Below are 20,946 nucleotides of genomic sequence, written 5' to 3'. Positions count from 1 at the left end.
TATCTGTATCTGTATCTGTATCTGTATCTGTATCTGTACAACCACTCTCACTCAGACATGCTAAGTGACTGGAACTGGAAATCCTCACCCAGCATTCCTTGAGAGTCCCACGTGTATTCGTACCAAGTTCGAACACGATTTTGCACCAGTTTTGGAATAGAATAAGTGTTCATATAGGAGACAGTGTTGTCCACACAGGAACGAAAGTAGTTCTGCCCTGCTGTTGCTGCTCCAATTACGTCTCTCATCTGCAAACACCAATTGTTGTTACTACACATTTCAGAAAAAATAGTCTTGATTTTAATATCTTGTCAGCAACATATAAAAATAATATAATATCTTTTTCAAAATCATTGACTAGCTATGAATTTGGCTGCATGTTTTGAATAGGTGCTGCATCTGCTGTTTCAGAAACATTACAGATTTAATCTGATTGTCTTGGGAAGTGTAACGTAATTTTAGAGGAATTGTTTCTGGGTTTTAGCTTATTCTTCTGTCTTGTATTTCTGAACATGGGTGAAAATTACAGATAATGCTTTTCTTAAAAATCCATAGTAAAGCTACTTTGCATGCAATGCAAGTCAGAAGTGGAGCAAACTGGGCTGAATTTCTGTAATAACATCATCTGACACCTCTAGAACTAAGATTGTGCCACTGCTTAAATAGTTAAGAGATCAATCCTAAGCTCTGAGAGCTGAAAGGTGACCTTAAAGCTTTTAGAGTGGGAACATCATTTAACATTTCAACTCAAAAGTGATTCAGCTTTTAGAAAGTAGATGAGTTAATGTTCATAGATATTCCTTTTTCAAAATAATAAGTATTCAGATGTGACTTTAGTGGAATGGCTTCATGTTGCAGCTGCCAAGGATTCATGTACTGTGGGCTGAATTTTGCTCTTTATTGCAGAGATGCAGTTGATTGCAATGGGAATAACAATTTTTAGGCAACTGTGCTAAAGCAGGAATAACTCAATAATTTTAAGGGTTCTTTGTAAACAGGAATTATAACAAACAAACAAACAAACTGTAATGAAGCAGTTTGTGTGTTAAGGTTTAAAATTTGAGACTGCAAATGACTACTCTGGTTACAAAAAGTAATCTGCAGGATCTTCTTGGGAAAATGAGGCTTTCATCAATAGTTACAACAATTTAGGGGAAAATTATAAATATGTAAACTCTGAAGTTTAATTCTATATACTTGAATTCAATAGTTTCCCAGAAGAAATATTTTATATGTATGCTTTATAATCCTGGTTTATGGAGGAATCTTAAATCCTATAAGGACGAGTCTCTTTAATGACAGTTACCCACCCCTTCTTGCTGTTCCAAAGAGCAAAAGACACATGCAATCTTTAACTGCTTGATTGAACTTTTCAAATGCTGTATTCAAGATAAAAATTAAATTTCATTTAAATTTTTATTTTTTTAATAATTTTATAACAGGCATGGACAAATCAAAAAGTCTGGAATGGTTTCTACAGTAATTGATAAGGCACAGCCTCACTCAGGAGCCTCCACATTTGTTTTTTCATAGGAAATGTGTTTTAAAACCTATGATCTAAAGCCCAAGTTTAATAGTTACAGACCAGGAACATTTCAATTATATTAATTTGGAAATATAACTGATTTGTTGTGCTATGGACTTTTTTTCCCTTCTGCCAAATGGGAACCAAGAGAAATAGAAACCAGGTAATTTTCAGATTGACAAATAAATTGTAATTTGTGGAAAAGATCAGAATACTAGTTTGGCAAAAATCATGGGATTTCCATTAACAGAATCCTGTTGATAGTAGTACTGGACATGACTTATTCAACAATCACAATCTGTATTTCAGATTTAATAGTAAAATGTGAATGTCAAGGATTTGTCTCCTTGGCTGTGAGTAAGGGGAAAAAAAAAAGGAATTATACACAGTTTCAAGGATCATCTGTGTCTTGCAGAGTCTTGGCTTTTAATCAGCTTGTGTGCAAAAGAGCTGCAAAACAGGGAACTGATTATACATGTGTATTTATCAGAAAAACAAGTATGTTTACCATTAAAATAGAGGATGGAAACTAAATTTTTTCCCAGAACTAAACTCCATTAAAGTGAATATATTATCACTACATTACAGTAATTTGAATATAACTTGTTATTGAATTTTTATTTGTACCTGACCAATCAAGCTGGAGAAGACAAAGACACCCATGAAATAATTCAGCAGTTGAAAAATTATCTCAAACAGTGTTTGTGGTTCTGCAAGGCCACCAATGGTGATCAAACTGCGAACTGCCCAGTAGTAACACCTCAGGTACCTGTGGATACAAACAGCATGTTTGTTAGACTGTAACTACTTAGGTTTGAAGTTAAGCATATGCCTGCCTGAGTAGGGCTTTTCAGTGATGCTTTTCAGCCCAAAAGGCTTTCAGCATTTTATAAAGGGTTATGAATTTATAAATGATTCAGTGACACAGGTCACATTGAGCTGAATGTTCTCACTGACAGCAAAATAAGAATGTATGGGAAATGTATCTCTAGTTGACTGTTCTCTAGTAACTCTAGGTAGAATTAAAGAAGACTTGTGTACAAAATGCTACAAGTGAAGATGGTCAAAAGCAGGGTTAGAGTGTTAAAAGTGTTAAAACCAGTGTTAGAGACTTCCCAGAGTCTCCCTGTAGCAGCATAATAGATGCTCAAATACTTGAAGGTCCCCTTCAAGGCTTTCATTTGATGACACCAGAGCAAAACCTAATGATGGGAATGACAAATGCAATATTGTTCTTCATGTGTCCATTTTTATATCTTTTACTGGGCTGATCTTCCTCCTATTCTGCTTCTGAGCACCCTTTATTGGCTCTACCTCCTGGGTTATATCAAAAATGTTATGTTTCTACAAGCTGTGTGTTAATCCAGCTTCTCCAAACCATTTCACTAATTCAGCTCTGAAAGGTTGACTCCTCTGTTAACATCTGCTAGCTCCTGGTCTCCTCAACTCCTTCTGTCATGTTAACAAACTCCTTCTTGCCTTTTTCACTACAGAGCCTTTTGCCTTCACGTTGTGTATTTCTACTAGTATGAAAACACAAGTTTATGAAAGCAGTGAAGGACTTGGACAGAATGCTTTAAAAAAGTGCCTTGGCATCTCTAAAATTCTTGTTTAAATTTCATTCTAGAACATGGTACCACAAGTAATGCACCACTGAAGTGGGGAATAACTAATTCAAATAATTGTGAGAATGCTATAATTTCCTTCTTTTCCAAGCAAACAAGTTATTGGTTTAGGTATATTTTTAAAAGTCTGCTATTAACTAGAATGTGACTTCCCAAGTTTCTGTACAATCAGACTTCAGCTTTGCTGATGATTAGGAGTGGAGCTTCATTTCCCTTGCTTATAAAGTGGGATTTTATATTACTTCAGCTGTGACTACTGCTTTTGAAGCAATATTGATTCCTTATGTGTGTTGAATTTTATTGCATTTTAAATAATAACTAAAAAAATCCAAACAACCTCCCTCAAACACTAAGACACAGAAGAAATACTTTTGGAGATAAGTTTGTTTTGAAATAGAAAGATTCACGTGCATCTTCCCATGCCCGCTCTGAATCTGAGGCCACCTGATCTGCTTGTAGACCTTCAGTGTATTTCAGAGTCCTCTCTTTTTAAGATATAAACTGCACTATAATAAAAGGTTCATGTAATAATAGAATTGCAGGGTTGGTTTCGTGCAAATATGAGAAAATAAACTCACAATAATAACCAATTCCAATGAGGTTAGTTTTTCTCTTAAATCACTTGAAAGTGTTTTTGAGTTTTTCACCCAAAATGTAAGCCTTTACCAAGCAATTGATATCTGCTTTTCATTACAAAGCCCCTTTTTTCCTTGTTGCAGATTAATAAAATGCAGTACCAATGATCACTTTTACCATAGTTTTCTAGTTTTAGATGTTAACAGTCAGAAGTGGCCATGCAGAGTCCTTAAATAAAAAAATTCACTGTGTATTTTCCATCTTATCATTTTTCCTTGTTGGGGATGTGAAATGTACTGCTGGATTATGCCACAATAATATTTTCACTTGGGATGAAAAAAATCACATATGCATTTTTCCAGCAAAGTGTGCATAAGTGGAAGCTTTTTCTTAGACTTCTGTAGCATAAAAAAATAATAAGAAAAAGACGCAGGTCTGTTTTGGAAGAATTACAGATTTAAGCATATAATGACGCTTCTAGCTTGGCTGAGGGGAATGATGTAAAGCATATTAATATCATATTGATTTGCCATAACTGAGAATGCTGTGGTGTTTGAAACATATATAATTGGGTAATATAAAAGTAAAGAAATTAACATTACTTCTGTGATAGTTACTTCAGGAAACAAAAGTAATTAAGCAAATCGCTCACCCTCAATGGCCCTGCGTGCTAAGTCTGCAAAATTCACCATGATAGACAATATAATTTTTATTCTGGGAATGTCTACAAAGAATGAAAGCAGCTCCTCTGAGGAATTTAGGGGTCACATTCTTCTTTGCAGTGTTGTATGTACAAAATATGAGGGGTTTGTTTTAATATCTTCCTACCCTTTCTTAAGATTTAGTTAATATACTGTATTCTTCTGTGATTTTACTTCAAAAGAAACTTTCTCTTGGCAAGGCACTTGATATTTTCTACTTTTTGGAACAGTTTTTCTCCATTTATGCATTTTTGTTTTTATTTTAATCTGAAATGGAAGTTGCACTGTTGAAATACAGAGCAGCTTTTTTCTTCCCTTAGAAGGGGGAAATGAGATTGTAAATTTTGCTTAAGGAAAGCCAGAAAAAACAACTCCTGTTTCAACAGTATTAGTGGTCCTGCTTCCTACCAGCATGTGTCTGGAAACTACCACTGTTAACTATACAGCTTATCAGCCTGCTGTAAAATTTCTGTTGAAGTAAACAACAGTCATGAGACAAGAAATGGATTTTTGTCTCTGCATGTCATAGAGAGTATGTTTATCCTTCAGGCAATCAAATTACTAGAATTTTCCTTAAAAAAATCGTAGGTATGAAAACATACAGAAACACTGCAATTAGGGTACCTTGTTATATTGTGTCAATAGAAATATCTTTTTCAGAAAAGTCCATTTCAGAATACACTGAACTTCTTTCATGGTTTTGGTTAGTGCAGGTAAATCAAGTCTTTGTGCATAAGTCTCCCAGCTTTTAAGGTGCTATTCACATATCCATTCCAGGGAAGCATTGTTTCAGGACTATCATGTTTGACTCCTCTCAGATTACAACCAGGATGGGTTTAATCAGGCTGAAGCAGCAGCCTTTATAAACAAATGACTTCCTTCTTGGTATCTCTTCTACAATGACATGTACATCAGGTCCTGTGGGTCTGATGGTCTCAGACACAGCGGAGCAAACTATAAAGATTTTACTTAAAAAATATGGCTGTGGGTAGCAGGTCTGAAAGTCTGACAGATGAGCTGGGCTATGCATTCACAGCTTGTCTGGAAGCAGCAAACTGTCTTTGCATAGCAAGCACTGTGATCGTGACACACCAGACCTATTGCAAGAGCAATGCACAGCTGATACCCTGAGACACATTTCAAGATTTGCCAGTCTCACTGTGCACTGGGCAATCATACCAAAGGAGTGGATTTGTTCCAAACACCTACAGTGACCATTTTCAGGGACTTCCGGATATCCACTAAGTCCGTGCCCAGAACAGAAAGGCAGCACACTACAGAGAAACATAATTGGGATGCAATTATATGTCTTAAATTTGCCAAAGAACTTTGCAGACTGCTTGTGGATGACTTGCAAACAGCAGAAGTATACCATGAGTAAAGCGAAATGATTTGTTTTGCCTAAATTTACTGCTGACCTGGAGGGTTTGCATGGGAATTTCAGCTCCCTAGTTTCAGCTTCTCTGTGAACAGTGATGAAAGAGAGATACTTCCTTGAACAATTCAGAAGAATGGCACTACATTGAATCCCTGAAAAAAGATTTGTCCATTTTCCTCAGGAGTGAGGGAGATTGATCTTTTACTTAGGAAGTTAAATTAGGTCGTAAATAAACACACATGGTTGGAATTGTCCACTTAAGAGACCTTTTAAATATCTGCTACTGTCCTTGTGTAGGCTCTGCGCTCTGGTGTTGCATTAGTGATGTTGTGTTTCTGCACTAGGAGAGAGTGAGGTCTTGCCTAACTCAAGCTCATGAGTGCACTTTTAATGCTGGAAACCCCAAGGGTGGCTAATTTGGGTGTGTTGCAGGGAGGTAAAGTTGAGTGCATTTTACATCTCAAGTCAAAGCTTTGACTGAAGGCTGCTGTGCAAAGAACTCAAATCTGTGAGTGACACTAACGCTTTGGAGTCTGGACAAGAACCAGAAAACAATAGAGCTTGCAAAAATTTGCAGAAGAGCTACTTCAACAATTTTGCTTGTGGTTTGAGTGTTGTGTATAGCTGTTAGTTATAGATTTAGTTCACCAGCTAGTGTGCCTGTTCAGGAACATGTATGTAATCAAACTAATAATGGAAACTGCTGTTAATTCTTTCTAGCCTGGAAAAGAAAAAAAAATCCTAGGAGTGTTGACATATTTAAGAACTGGTTTTGGCCATAACTAGCAATATTTTATGGACACAGCAGGGATTCTACATAAAGCATTAATGCCACTAAGTCAATGCCAGATCATTTTCTGTGGTTCAGTATAATCTGAGAGAGCTTGAATTTTGGTTTACTTGTCAAACTGCTTACTGTCATTTTTTAAAATTAGCTAAGTAGCTATATTTCCTTAATCTTCTTTCTGAATATATTCCCATTCTTTGTGAGACTACTGGCGTATTTTGCTTCAAATATTGTCAACCCTGAATGCTCTGTGAAAGCAAATTATAACTTCACTGCTGTGCCATAATACATGCTGCAGTACTTGTTTCTTTTCCTGACAAATTGTTCTTATATCTGCTTTCCTAATAAATGAATATACCTAGAAATATCTTGCCTGATAACTTTAAACTGACTTACATCTTCAATTATAACTAATGTTCACATGATGCCTCTGTGTATGAAAAAATCCTCAAACATTTGATGATTAGATTTTATGTCATGCCTAATTCTCTGAGGCAATGACTATTCCACACAGTCAGCATTTGCTGTTAGTGGGATACAAAACTACACTTTATGAAATGCAGCTCATTGTAGAATACTCTTTGGGGTTCCACATTCATGACACTGTATATTCCAGTATGAGTCAGATACAGGCAAAAGAATAAAGTCGTACACTCAACAAACCATTGTCAAGATGAAGTGGATTAATGGCTTAATGAGGTTTAGATGGCTATATCATAGAACCATTGAATGGTTTGGGTTGGAAGGGACCTTAAAGATGATTCATCTCTGACCCCCCTACCATAGGGAGGGACATCTCTACTAGACCAGGTTGCTCAGAGCCCCATTCAGCCTGGGCTTGGACACCTTCATGAACTGGGAATCCACAGCCTCTCTGGGCAACCTGTTCCAGTGCCTTACCACCCTTATAGTAAGAAATTTCTTCCTAATATCTAATGTAAGTGTCCTTTTTTAATTTAAAGCCATTCCCCCTTGTTCTATCTCTGCATGCCCTTGTAAAAATTCCCTGTGCTGCCTCCTTGTAGGCTCCCCTTTAGGTACTGGAAGGTGCTATAAGTTTTCCCCAGTGCTTTCTCTTCTCTAGTCAGTCCCAGCTTTCCCAGCCTGTCTCCATAGGAGAGGTGCTCCAGCCCTGTGATTAATTTAGTGGCCTCTTCTGGACTCATTCCAACAGATCAATCTTTTTCCTGTATTTGGCTATCTTGATATTAAAACATGAATTTTATTTAAGAATCTCAGTTTAATGCAAAATTTGAATTATCATTTTATTATCACCATTTATTAAAAAATCTGCTCTAAATTCCATGTGATTGCAGTGTGATTTCATTTGAGAACATTTTTTTTTGTCTCCTCAGGGAAAAAGTATCACAAAATATTAAAAAACCTGGCCACTGTGAGGACACAACTGCATTGTCTGTGGTAAAGCCAGTAAATAATTTCTACCAATGGTTTTCTGAAAAATGTGAAATATTTTCTCTGTGTAAAACAGGTAATTCTTTCTTGGCTGTTCTCTAGACTGTTTTGAAGAAACATTAAAAAACTTGAAGACTGAGTAAACTCTCTACTTTTAGAGTTTGCAAATTTCTTATTCTTATGTACCTTATTTTTTTGGGTATGAGGCAAGTATTCCCAAGAAACACATTAACAAAAAATAGCTATAATGGAAATTGCTTCTGCATTTTTCTTGTCAGATTTCTGGAAACCTCAATCCTGCAAATAAACACCCATCTATAGCTTCACTTACATAAGTGGTTCCACTAAGCTCATGGCCCTGCTTGCACATGTCTGACTGCAGTACTCAAGCTGTGTATTTTAATGGTGTGTGGAAACTTCAGAGATGTATTTTTTTTAAGAGATAGCCCTACTTATAAAAAATCAGTGCAGGTTTGCACAAAGTGTGTTTTGCTCTCAAAGGCCATTTTCTTATCCTTTGAGGTAGTGACTTGACACTAAACTTGTGACGTATGACAAAACTATAAGCATGAGGAGTCCATCTCCAAGAGAGAGGGGAAAAGATGTTCAGAAGGCAATTTATGACATTTAGGATATTAAATGTGGTTTTGCAAGGAATGTAATCAAAGAACAAGTTGAGCTTCTGTGGCTTTAACTATATTATAGCCCTTGAAAGAAATGGATGTTCATACAACTGAACCTACTAGATACATCTTTACAAAACTACATACAGAATATATCATGACTTTTTTCTCTTCCTCTCCATCATCTTAATAAACGGTCCTTACTTGGCACCCATCCACTGCTGTCACAAGGAGTTTATGGAAAATTGTGCCAAAATACTCTAGTTTCCCCTGAAGACACTCTGCCACACGTTTAAGCATGACCTCAAAGGATCAGAGAGTGCTGGTGGAAGATTTTTCAGACCAATCACCATGGTGTAGAGGGACTAAAATCTTGCACTTTAATGACACAATGATGTGTGGTAGCAAAAAAACCTCCAAAACGATCCCTGTTTCCTTTAAGGGATTGCTATACAATCCTTCTAACAGTTCCCATGTGCATATCCAATCAGTAAATTTAATTTATGACCCTTGTTGCTTTCTAAATGTTTAATTAAGTTAGCAGTTACCACTGACTCATAAACCCATAAAAGCTGAAAATGGTGAACTGATTATTCACTGCACCTGCCCTCCAAATATGTGTTAATATTGAAAGCTGCTAATCAGCAGTCATGATGCTAAAACTTTGCTATCCAAGCACTTTAAAAATTAAAGGCATACCCTGCAAGCAATGTCATGGGAGAAGGGATGGGGAGGCAGGAATGAGCAAAATCAAAAAAATCTCTTGCAAAAGAAAAGGACTTACATGTTTCCTTCGCCATCATACACCCATCTAGTGCTGCCAATTCCTTCATAGTCTGAAGCCCAGTAATACAGGCATGCATTAATGTGCAAGATAAACAGCAAGTATCCAGTTGTTCGAATGACCCTATAAAAGTCAACAGATTCCTGTAAAACAACTTAAATTTTTCTTTTCCTTTTTTTTTTTTTTTTTTTAATATAGAGCCCATTACATTTTTGGATTAATAATGTTAATGTTAAGCATACACTAAGTAGTTCCCCACCTGTATTGATTTAAAAAAAAAAATAGCTGGCAGCTACCCATCTCTCACATCTGTCCAAGGTCAAACAAATATCTTCCCTAGAATATTTGACATGGGGTAATTTTTAAATTATGATTCCCTGACGAGTTTATAGTCCATTTCTTTAAATGACTATGAATATTTCCAGAAATTTGGAGCTATATTAATGAGGGTACAGGGTAAAAAATAATGTGTTTGCCAAACTCTATCCAAGACAGGCTCTAAACTTGTGAACTAAAGCCAAGAAATGTCTGAGGTCAGAAATGAACTTCTTTACAAGACCTGTAGTATAAAACCTGCAGTAGATCCTCTAACCAGTATGACTGAGTCGCTACAGCAGGAGTTATATCATTCCTAATCCCAGTTCTTACGCTTATGGCCAGTTCTTTGAAGAATACCAGTGATGAACTACTTAAGCACCAAGCAGCTTTCTGTTTAATACAATAATGATCTCATTGTATATCTCTGTTCAGTGCATGGGGATCAAAAGAAAGATCTGGATTTAGATTTCTGTTGAAATATTCATACAAGCAGGGGATAAATAAGCAGGAAAAGTGCAGGACTTGCCTAAACACCACAGGCTGGTGGTTAATGAGTTCATCTGCCACAGCTAGAATTCAATGCAGTATGCAGTGCAGAATAACTGAGTAAGTGGTTTTGTGAGAAAATAATAATATCTAACTAAGTTTGATCTATAAACCAAGCTAATGGGAGCTAATATCTTTGTGGGTGCTTCACTGAGCACTCCTTTGCTGCTTCTTCAGGTGCCTTTGTATGCCCTCCTTAGCCTCTCCATGCCGTTATATAATCTACCTAAGTGTACTCTTCTTTATGACGCTCACAACTTAATGCTGTTTCTCTGTTTAAAAGCTGGTGTGCTTCCAGGACAGCTCTGTTTAGGATTGCAGGCTATAGAGAACAGCAGAGAGCTGTTGTGACCTAGTAATGTTGCAATATTGTCCATTCTAGGTCTTCTGTTCAAGTTTAAATCCATGAAAGTGGACTCCTGAGGTCTGAGGGAAGATTCCAGAAACCTTTGCTGTGTTATATTTCTCCAGACAACTATTGAATATCTCACAATGAGAAGATGTAAATAACTCATGCTAACTCTATTCCTGCAAACTCAAACTAATTAGTCTGAGAATCCCCCCAGGTATATCCACTTGTTGTGCAGAAACTTATTTTGATATTATCTAGTTAATTGGTGCCTTATTGCTCAAAGTGTGGCTATACCAATCTCAGACTGAAGTAAGATTGCCATTTTAAAATAATATTCAGTAGTTTGCACAAAAAGACTGAGGTTTGTAGGATTTTTTTAGCTCCTGCTTGTACTCTTCAATACAGCTACCTCTGTTCTCCATTTGTCAGTGAGCAAAACCAGGAGTCAGTTTTTTCTGAAGTACGGATTAAAAAATAGATTCACTTTGTAATATTTAGATTATGCAATTTACATTCTGCAAGTGATTTAATATTGGAAATCTGAGTGGGCCTTTGAAGCAAAGATAGAAGCAGCAACACACAGATGTGGTTCTACTCAATATAATGCTAAAAACTCTCTGACAGGGCAGAGTAGCTGGCTCTGTCTTTCCAGCTACTGCATACATTTTACAGGACCAGTGAGATCTTGCTCGGTGTGTCTTCGCCTTTCTAAATGAGCACCTTTCCTGTTTTTTGCCATGTAAATAAACATCACATCCTTCAAAGCTGGTCTAACTTGAAGATATACACATCCCCTTCACAACTTGTCCTTTGAATATTCATTTCCCATTCCATATTTTGATAATAGTGTGAAACTGTCCCTTGACAAACTGTATTTGGGTGAAAATGAGTTTTAAATTTGTTCCCATTTCTTTGAAATCCATATACACACAACAATATTGTTAAATACAAACTAATTACTTGATTCAGAATTGTCCATATTATTATATACGATCTATATTATATATACTGTATCTCCCAATACTCGCTGCAAGTATTATAGGAGATACATAAAAAACATTGAATTATGACTCCAAAAAGCAAAGGATATAATATGGAAAAAATTTAATTTTAAACCAGTTCATTTTAAAGCTTATCAATATTAGAAAAAGTTAAACACCGTGACCAGATAAAGGCCCATTTTAAAAAATGAAATTAGAAACTGGAGAAGGCAAAGATTCAGAAACTGACAAGAAATTTCTTCATCTTGTGGAAACTCAGTCCTCTTTTGAACCATAAGAAAAAAACCAACAAAACAACAAACTGAAACAAAAAAATATCCAAATCAAACCACAAAGGAATCTTCCATAAGTGAAAAGAGAGAGCAATATAAGGATATGTTTTGTGAAGGTCAGCATCTAAAAAATACTTTCGTACGACTTTCAAACTTTTAAGCTTTTTTTTATTTCACAGGTATATGAAAAAAATTAAAGAGGTGATATTTGAACCTCCTTTTGAAATTTATCTTGTGTTGAAATCTGACAAAATATCTCATTTGGATCTATTAATATCAAGTGTATTGTTTAAGTGCAATAATATCTGAAATAGAGTAAGATGGCAACCAACACATTTCTGCAGCACCAACAGACAGCAACAATACATGCTCCAAAATGGGGCAGGGAAAAGGATCTGTTGGTGTAGGTATTACACAGGATAAACTAGGCCTGATGACATTGACAATAATGATGACAAAGCAGATGGGTTCGTTGGATCTTAGCAGCATCACTGACAGCTGAGGAGCCTATGAAACTTGCCATAGCTGTGTCCATGGACTACTTGAGTTGGATCCAAAATTCTTTCTGTCAGTGCAGAAGGTGGGAACAGAATTGGGCAGCCTACAGTTATAATCAGTTTGAGAACTGAGCTGAACTGATCCTCATTCCAACTGAAGTCAGTGCAGTGAAGGATCAAGTTTCTCTATATGCCAGGTTCATGGGGAGAGCATGTTTGAAAAAAAGTGTTGACACAGGCTTAGGCTCATAACTCCTATTAAGTACAAATAAACAGCTACTGAGGATTTGGAACTGGTATTAGCAACCTAAAGAAAGAGTTCTTTAGCTCTTTCAGTAAAGAAACTTTCTGAAACTTCTGATCAATTAAATTTTGGCAGAAGCCTCAGTTTGGTGAACATTTTGCCTGAACCACGCCAGCTGAACTGAGCTAGATTTCATATGTAAGTGAAGCCTTATACATATTATTTTAATGATTACCATAACGACAGATATTTAAAATACCCCTTTAAACTGAACAGTTAAAGATGTATCATATTCCACCCAATGCTTAACTGACAGTTCATGAAATCACTTGAAATGCATTCTGTGCCAAGCTTTGTGCACTACTTGAGTTTTATCAGCACATACCTGTAGATGTATGCTTTTTCCATAATAGCTTCCAAACGATCATTAAACTCAAAGAATGTGTTATGCTGAATGGAAAAAAATGAAAGTAATCCCATCACTATTTTTCAGTACACCTTTTTTTTTTTTTTTTTTTTTTTTAATAATAGTACTGGCATCAACTCACGTACACATTTTGAAAATGGATTTTTCAGTAATCAAACTTTCTGGTACTGGCCAGGACAGGGTTAATTTTTGCATTAGCTGGCAGGGGTAGGGCTAGGACTCGATGTTATTCTATATCACCTCAGGTTATTTCTGAGAATGGGTTAAAGGGACTGTCTCCTCCAGGTAAGAAAGGTGTTTCTGCCTGTAGAGAAAATCTATCAGAGGGAGCTGTCTGGAATTGTTTATTATTGGGGAGTTTTTCCACGTGAATAATTTCTTTTCTTATACTCTCTGTCATTAGCAATGTTGTTGTTAGTGTTATTTTCTGGTCTGGTGGTTTCCAGTAAATTGTTCTTGTCTCGACCTATGGTCATTGCCTTTTGTGCCTCCAGTTGTAGGAGGAGAGGGACCGGCATATGGTTTCAGTGGGAGTACTAAATTGGAGAATAATATTCCTAAATCATGACAAACATTTAACAAAAATGTGAACTGAAAAACAAAGATAAATTTGAGTCAAGTGTTTTTCTGGGTGTTGAGTGTCCCCTTAATCTGATTACAGAGATAAACTTGCTGTTTTGCTCAGAGTATTGCAGGTGAACAGCTTCTACCTCTTCAAACATATATAATTGCTTGAGCAAAATGATCACAAAGAATTACATGCTTTTTTTCTCCTCCTGAAATTCCAGTAATTCTCCAGTAAGCGATCATATGCATCAACAGCCACATACTAGAGGATACTCTGTGGTATCAATGGGAGCTGTACCTCATTCTCCCTGTTTAGTATTTGCAATTGATCTTTAGGGATCACATGTAGCTTTTTTCTTCGTTTTTGTTCAATACACAGCTGGTTGCCCAGTACAAGGTGCTATTTAACTTTTCATTCTTTCATATTATTTTGGTTCTCATTTAAGGAATATTGAAGTTTTATTGAATACCGAAGTGAGGAACACCTTCATTTTATTGTCAGAATTCTTGTGTTTCCCCCCAGCTTTAAATAAAAACCAAACTTTGTCAACATGTTGATTGTGTGCAGAGAAATGCATTTAGCCCCAGAGTGGCCTGCTAGGTACTGTGTTCTAATCCCTTCTCAGACATTTCATTACACAGCTCTAAGTGTTTTTGGCCTCCTTAACAAAAAGTAGGTTTGTGCTTGATAGGTATTCTGTGTATAGTTTTTGTCCTTAAGATCACCTCCTTTGCTTTTAAACACCTGACATAAGCAACAGAAGGAGAAAGTACATTGGCATTAGTGATTTTTTTTAATCTTTGAAAACTAAGCAGGTAATTTGTGATTAATCTAATCAAAATAATGTGAAAAACCTAGCTTTAATCAAAAAATACATTTTGAAATTAGGAAGTAATAAAGTCAGAAGAAAAATAAAAAAAATAAGGGCTTATTTTGGCTGGACTATGACTTGTATTTTTTGTATCTTTATTTAGTTATGTTGTACCTTAGCCTGAAGATATTTTACAGTTTCTAAATTTCATATTCCTAAATATTATAAAAAATTTTTGTTCCATTGCAAAAACATCTAGGCATGATTAGCCATCCATCACTAACACTGATCTTACCTTTAGCATCCTGTTTGCTCGAAGTGCTGGATTAAATCCAAAGAAGAGGTATAAAATGTCAAATGGAAACACTGATAGCACATCAAGCTGTTGAAGAGCAGAGAGATCAATTTAAACTTCATAGTAATCATAATGTATTTATTTGCTGTCAAAAACCTTCTTAGACTGAATCATGACTGTGATAATATTTGAAGAGTCAGCATTCTAAGCATGTAGCTTCCTAAGAACTGGCAGGTAAGATTATCTCCTTGAAAACACCAACAGCTTGGCTCTGCACTGCTTTTGAGTCCCCTGTGCCTGAAATTTTATTCTGTTTCATGTGGATTATTAAAAGTATCTCACATATTTGATTATTAATACAGTCTGTTTTTTCAGTTGTAGTTCTGACCAGACTAAAATGTTTAGCAAGTGGCTGGTGAGTGCAGGTGGGAAGGCCACTACACAAGCATTTCTTAAAGTCTTTCACCTTTTAAAATAAGGCTGCCTAAAGCAATTTGAGGGGGCACAATGAGTTAGATTTCTTTGCTTGTGACCTGCAGAAGGCATATGTTCCAAACAACAGATTCATCATAGGATGATAAATTTGGCTGGGTGTTTGTTTGTTTGTTTGGGTTTTTAATAGCTTTTTTCTTCCATCATATTTGTATGCTGCTTCTTCTCACTAAGGTTTTCAACATCTCCCTGCAGTCCATCAACTATATAATTGCTTTTCTTATCTGCATGCTTTATTCTTTCCCAAGATAGAGAAGGAATCTGTGGCAAATTTATCTTTTCCTTTTTAAAGATCCTCGGATACCTTGCTTTGTTGCTGTAACTGCTTGGGAGTAAGAGAGGAATGAAGAACTCTGGGCTTCACCTCACTGTAATCAGAAATGCCTTTGCTCTGAGGGGTGTAAATCGTGTTGGCAGCAACCAGCCTGCAGCACTGACCTTTCATTCCATGCAAGTAAGAAGCAATTATTGCAAAAATATGCAAAGCAAACAAAAAAAATGATTGAGAGAAAAAGCCTCTTAGGGTCTCTCTCTCTCCTGCTCTCAGACACATGTCCAAGAGGAGGGAAAATTTAATCAATAGTACATTAATATTAGTAACTGCTAATTAATACTTAATCATATGACAGATTCCCACATTATATCTATATCTTGCATATGGTGAGAACACTTAACACTCATTAGTTTCTCCAGAAATCAAGAGCCCTAAACATACAGCAAGTGTGAACTTAAAATAAAATCATAAAAATCCACTTTGGTCTCTAGCTGTAAGTTTCACTCTGTTGAACCCATCTGACTGTATGGTGTATATCCCACATTTTTGGATAGCTTAATATCAAGTATTTCATATGATAATTTCATAATAATACCACAGTCCCTGAGCAAAAAATAACTCTGAACAAGGCAGATGCAAAAGTGGGGAAGAGGAGAGGGCAATGTCTGAGATGTGTACTTAGTGTCACAGAGCTGTATGTTCATCAGGAATTCAATAAACTACCTAACTTCTGTTGGCAAAATAACCCCAACATTTAGGACCAATATTAACAATTTTCCTAAACCAAATGCGTCTTTGTTTTGACAAAGTACCATGAGCATCAAAAATCTTAGTTTAAAATTTTGACTGCTCCTGTGAGTGATGAACTGTTCAGTACAATGAGGTACTTCAAAAGAGTTTACAGAAGAGTTATCATCTCCCTTCAGGAGTTTTAATTTTTTTTAAGGAATCTCTGGCAAGTTGTGCTCTTGCCTTTAGTGTGTGCTGGGGTGACCTCACAAAAATGAATCAAATTTATTTTATTAATTCATTATAATTCCAAAATAATATTTAGAATTGCATTTGTAACTATTCTCTGTTCCAGCTATAGACCTTTTATGAAGATGGCAGTCTTCAGCTGGTGAGCAGTGACATGCCATTGAGCCAATGCTTTCTGGTGATGTTCTTAAACCAACAGTGATTTTCAGTGACTGAAAAAAAAATCCTGTGAAATCATACAGCCAGAACTGTATTATTGATATCAGTAACACAGGGTCTACTCACACGAAACTTCAGGGTGCTGCGGTAGAACTTCTCCGTTTCCGCTCTGTCTGACTACAGTGATAACGAAAGGAGAAAAAGGCATAGTCAGATCAGAATGTCAAGGATGTGCCTCTGCTACTCCACAGTATAGTGGGGGTGATGACAAATTAATGATGGTCTAAAAGTGTGAATGGAGAAATATCTGTAGATATTTCTAAAAAGTAATGCTGTTGTTAGCCTAGCTTGCAGTGGATCAAATTTTATTAGAACTACTTGAAAAAATGGGAGTTCGGGTTTGTTTGATTTTTTTCCAATATGGTTGTTGGTCTAGAAAAGTACATTACCTTTTTTCCATAAAACTTCCCTCTTGAAACATCTGTACCAGTTCATGCTGAACCCAATTCCCTTCAATTTCATGGCAAAAAAATGTATTTATCTGCAGTGATTCCAATAAAAAAATCAAAGAGTATTTCTAATGGTGCTGTACAAAATTAGCTCTTTGAATGCTAACATTAACATGCTAGCATCACTAGCATTACAATAATCAACACTGCATTCATTAGTAATGATTAGCTTTTTATATTTAAATTGTTCTTCATGGGAACTGATGCTAATATAATAAGAAAGGGTAATCACAAGTATATAAAGAAATTTATCTATTATTATACTTTCTGCATTTATATCAGGGAAACTTTAAAAATAGCTTGAAGTAAGTTCTTAATCATATTTCCATTCCGACTTTCACTATTATCAGTTTAAACATTAAACTAAATGCAGGAAATCAGGCAGGAGATGGTTTCTGTGCACTTAAATCTGTGAGTTGTAGAAACAGCTTCAAGGGAAATACAAGCTGAGCTTCATATGTTAGAGTTTCTACTTTGTTCATAAAATTTGAGGTTTTATTGATTTAGGCAAATTCCAGTTAGTGAATGTCTTGGTGTGGAAAAATACATTCCTCTGCACTGCATTTAATACTTATTGAAATGAAATTTTCACAGCTTGGTCTGTAAAGAAAGCAGTAATATCGTGTATGTATAGTGTATAAAATTTTTTGTATAAGCACTGAACTAAAGCTAGTTTCAAAGTAGATTTGAAGATATACAATTTTGAATTTTCTGTCTATTGGGCACAGTAATGTCATGTTGAAGTTATCAAAAGTTTTTCTTTTTCTGAATCAGGTATCTTTTTTCTATAAGATGTCAAAGAATCAAAAGCAAGGAAGACTTTAAAGAAAAGTATATGTTCTAGATATCCTTTAGTAGGTTAAGGACAAGCCTTCAGATACTTGTTTAGAATTTTCTTTTATATTGTTCTATAAAAAGATAACACAAAAATAGTAACAAGAATCAAAATAGAACATACTTATTTCCTCAAAAGAGATTATCTCGAATTATTTTCAAAGTATCCTAAATTTACAGAGATTTGCTCTGATTTTGGAAAAAATTAAAACCACCATCTCACAATCTGTTACCAAGCACACATATCCTGTCCAACCCTAGCAGAATATGCCTTCATCCTCAACAGTCTTCAACTGTGCTTCTGGTACAAGGCAAATGGGTTTCACACAAACATACAAACTGATGTATATGTGCACCAGTACATATGATCACCGATTCCAGTGAGGAATCTGTTTAGAGCTGTCTGCCTGTTTCAGCTGCTTTCATCTGTTACTCTAAAATCTGCTTTTTTCAATTTTTAATAATTCAGGATATGTTTCCATTGAAACATAATAACATATCCATTGAAACATAATGGATATGTTTCTTCCTACATAAGATAATGGAACATCAGTGTAGAATGGAAGGTCAGTGATGAAAAATATATGCATCCTTTGATAAATAACAAAGTTTCATAGATTTGACATAGTGATAAAAACAAAGTGTCACACTGGATGAATTTCTATGCTCTAACACACAACTACTGCCCGTGGCAGTCCCACTTCCAGTACTTACTATTATATCTCCCCCTTTGATAAACCGCACTCGGGGCTGGAAAATTACTAAGTCGCAGAGGTAGCAGATATCACACAAGACATCAATGGCAAACCAATATACAGAGTTACTGGGGGTTTGATAGGGGAACACATAGCGCAGGGGGATGAACCAGCAGTTCCAGTTATAGGCAATGGTCACCAGCATGAGCCAAGCCACATAGCGGCGATCTGAAAGAAAAATATCGAATGGACAGATAGGAACTTGGAGCCTGCTGTCATTTTTTTTAGGTGCATTCATTCTTCTGCAGTCTCTGGGAGTGCTTCAGCCCAGACCCTCCCTTCTGCAATTGGAATGCTGCTAAGGTGATATAGCTTGGAAATAGGAGTCACACAAGGAATTTGCAAAAGTGAGAGCATACAGAATTCAGTGCATCTGAAGAAACTTATATGATGATTTTGCATCCTGCTCATGTATATTATAACTGACAAAAGAATTATTTGGCCCTAAAGAATGGTACAAATTCCAGATCAAGAAACAGAAGACTTGGGTTTTAATTCTGGTCAGTTTGCATTACACCTTTGTGCATGCCATCTTTACAACTGATGTCACTTTTCCCTGTTTGGAATAAAGGTTGTTTAGGACAGGACCTCTGTGTCCCTGGGAGCTGCAAACTGGAATGTCTGTCTTATGGTGGTTCACAGGTACCATGCAATACCAGGTCACTTCACTATGAATTTACCCCATTCTATTACAAAGCTTTAAATTTACCTGTGTATGAGTCAATGGTATCTGGGAGCTTCATATACTCCATGTATTTTTTCAGTGGAGGTTTTTTGAATTTACAGCACAGCATATCACAGTAATGATCCTCCTCTGGCTTTGCCTCTGCCTCCTCTTTTTTTTCATCTTTTTTTTCATCCTTTTTTTCATCTTTTTTTTCATCTTTTTTTTCTTCTTTTGCTGGGGGTGGAGCCTTCTTTGGTGCTAGACACATAGATTACCAAAAAAATTGGCATTTAAATAATGGCTCAATTAATACATCCTGTTTGAACATGAATGAAATCTTCATCATAATAAAATATCTTCTAAAACACTGGGCAGTAACTAAATTAATTATATTAAATACATAGAAAAACACTTAAAGAATAAAATCACCACTGATATAAACATGTGCATCTGTTATCATGAACAGGGCACTTATGTTACTGAGTGCAATATTGCTAAATTTCCCTGGACAATGCCTACAAGTTATTCCTTTTATAAGACTGACAAGAAAATTGTTAATTCATAATTTAGCATTCATTAACAACTGAACATTTCTCTTTACATGACTGTTGCAAAGAGTGAATGCAGTGAGGATGGAGATAAGAAAAAACACCTCTGCAGTGGGCTGATCTTTCCTCTCTCCTGAGACCTGATATGCAAGATGCAGCTGGTGAAACTAGTGGGGAGCCTAGGGTTTTGTACATTTCCAGGCTTATGAAGTCTTGTAGCAATCCTTTGAACCCCCTTCTTCCATCTTTGAGATGGATAATGTTGTTTGCACACATGTCCTATTAATTCTGGTGGCTTTATCTCTGATTAGGATACACAGTCTCGGGAGTAAACTGACAAACTGGATCTATAATAAGTTAGGAAATAAAGGTCATAAGTTCTACAAAGAGAACAAAAGAGGTAGATCAGCACAGAAACAATCTAAAAAATATAAATTTGTTTGTCAGTTGGTATAATTTAGTATTCTTCAGGCACCATTTTTACAACTTTTTAAAAAACACATACGCAAGGACAGTTTCTAAAAAGTGCCAGAATGTAAAACCACCACACTGAATTCTTTATGGAGAAGAAAAGGAACGTCAAACTTTCCTCTGAAGAGGAGAAAAATTGAGTTATGTTTCATATTTTGTCAAAAGTCAATTATTAATTACTGTCAGAGGAGCTTGCTCTATTTAAAGCATGGACTTAAAATCCTCAGTATGTCCAGATTTCTGTCAAGGCCAAAATTTTATTTACTTTATTTACACAGAAGATCTCATATCAAAGTGGCTCACATCCACTCATAAGATATATATGTTTCTTCATATGTTTCAGACTCATCTCCATGAATAAACATCTCTGGGAGATATTTCAAAATACAGAAAACTTCTTGACATGAATGATTCTAGATACTGCCTCTGTAAGGTTTTTCCCCAAATTCTTCCATGATATCATTCAAAGGGAGGTTGTACCTAAGGATTCTGGCTTTCTGTAGAGAAATAGGGATA

General features: G+C 35.9%; 1 protein-coding gene across 1 annotated transcript in view; it reads right to left on the bottom strand.

Annotated features, from left to right (window-relative positions):
* The window catches only part of CNGB3 (cyclic nucleotide gated channel subunit beta 3), a 61,731-nt gene that overhangs the window by 12,614 nt on the left and 28,171 nt on the right, over positions 1–20,946 (bottom strand). Inside the window, exons 5-12 of the mRNA XM_063391614.1 lie at positions 19,454–19,669; positions 18,704–18,912; positions 16,773–16,823; positions 14,744–14,830; positions 13,028–13,092; positions 9,413–9,535; positions 2,153–2,294; positions 89–248 (exon numbers count right to left, since the gene is read on the bottom strand). Of these exons, the coding sequence (XP_063247684.1) occupies positions 89–248; positions 2,153–2,294; positions 9,413–9,535; positions 13,028–13,092; positions 14,744–14,830; positions 16,773–16,823; positions 18,704–18,912; positions 19,454–19,669 (1,053 nt within the window). The remainder of the gene's footprint in view (positions 1–88; positions 249–2,152; positions 2,295–9,412; positions 9,536–13,027; positions 13,093–14,743; positions 14,831–16,772; positions 16,824–18,703; positions 18,913–19,453; positions 19,670–20,946) is intronic.

Source organism: Prinia subflava, chromosome 1, assembly GCF_021018805.1.
Source record: "Prinia subflava isolate CZ2003 ecotype Zambia chromosome 1, Cam_Psub_1.2, whole genome shotgun sequence".
Taxonomy (NCBI): Eukaryota; Metazoa; Chordata; class Aves; order Passeriformes; family Cisticolidae; genus Prinia; species Prinia subflava.
The sequence above is the reverse complement of the archived record's forward strand: the minus strand, read 5'-3'. Positions and strand labels throughout refer to the sequence as shown.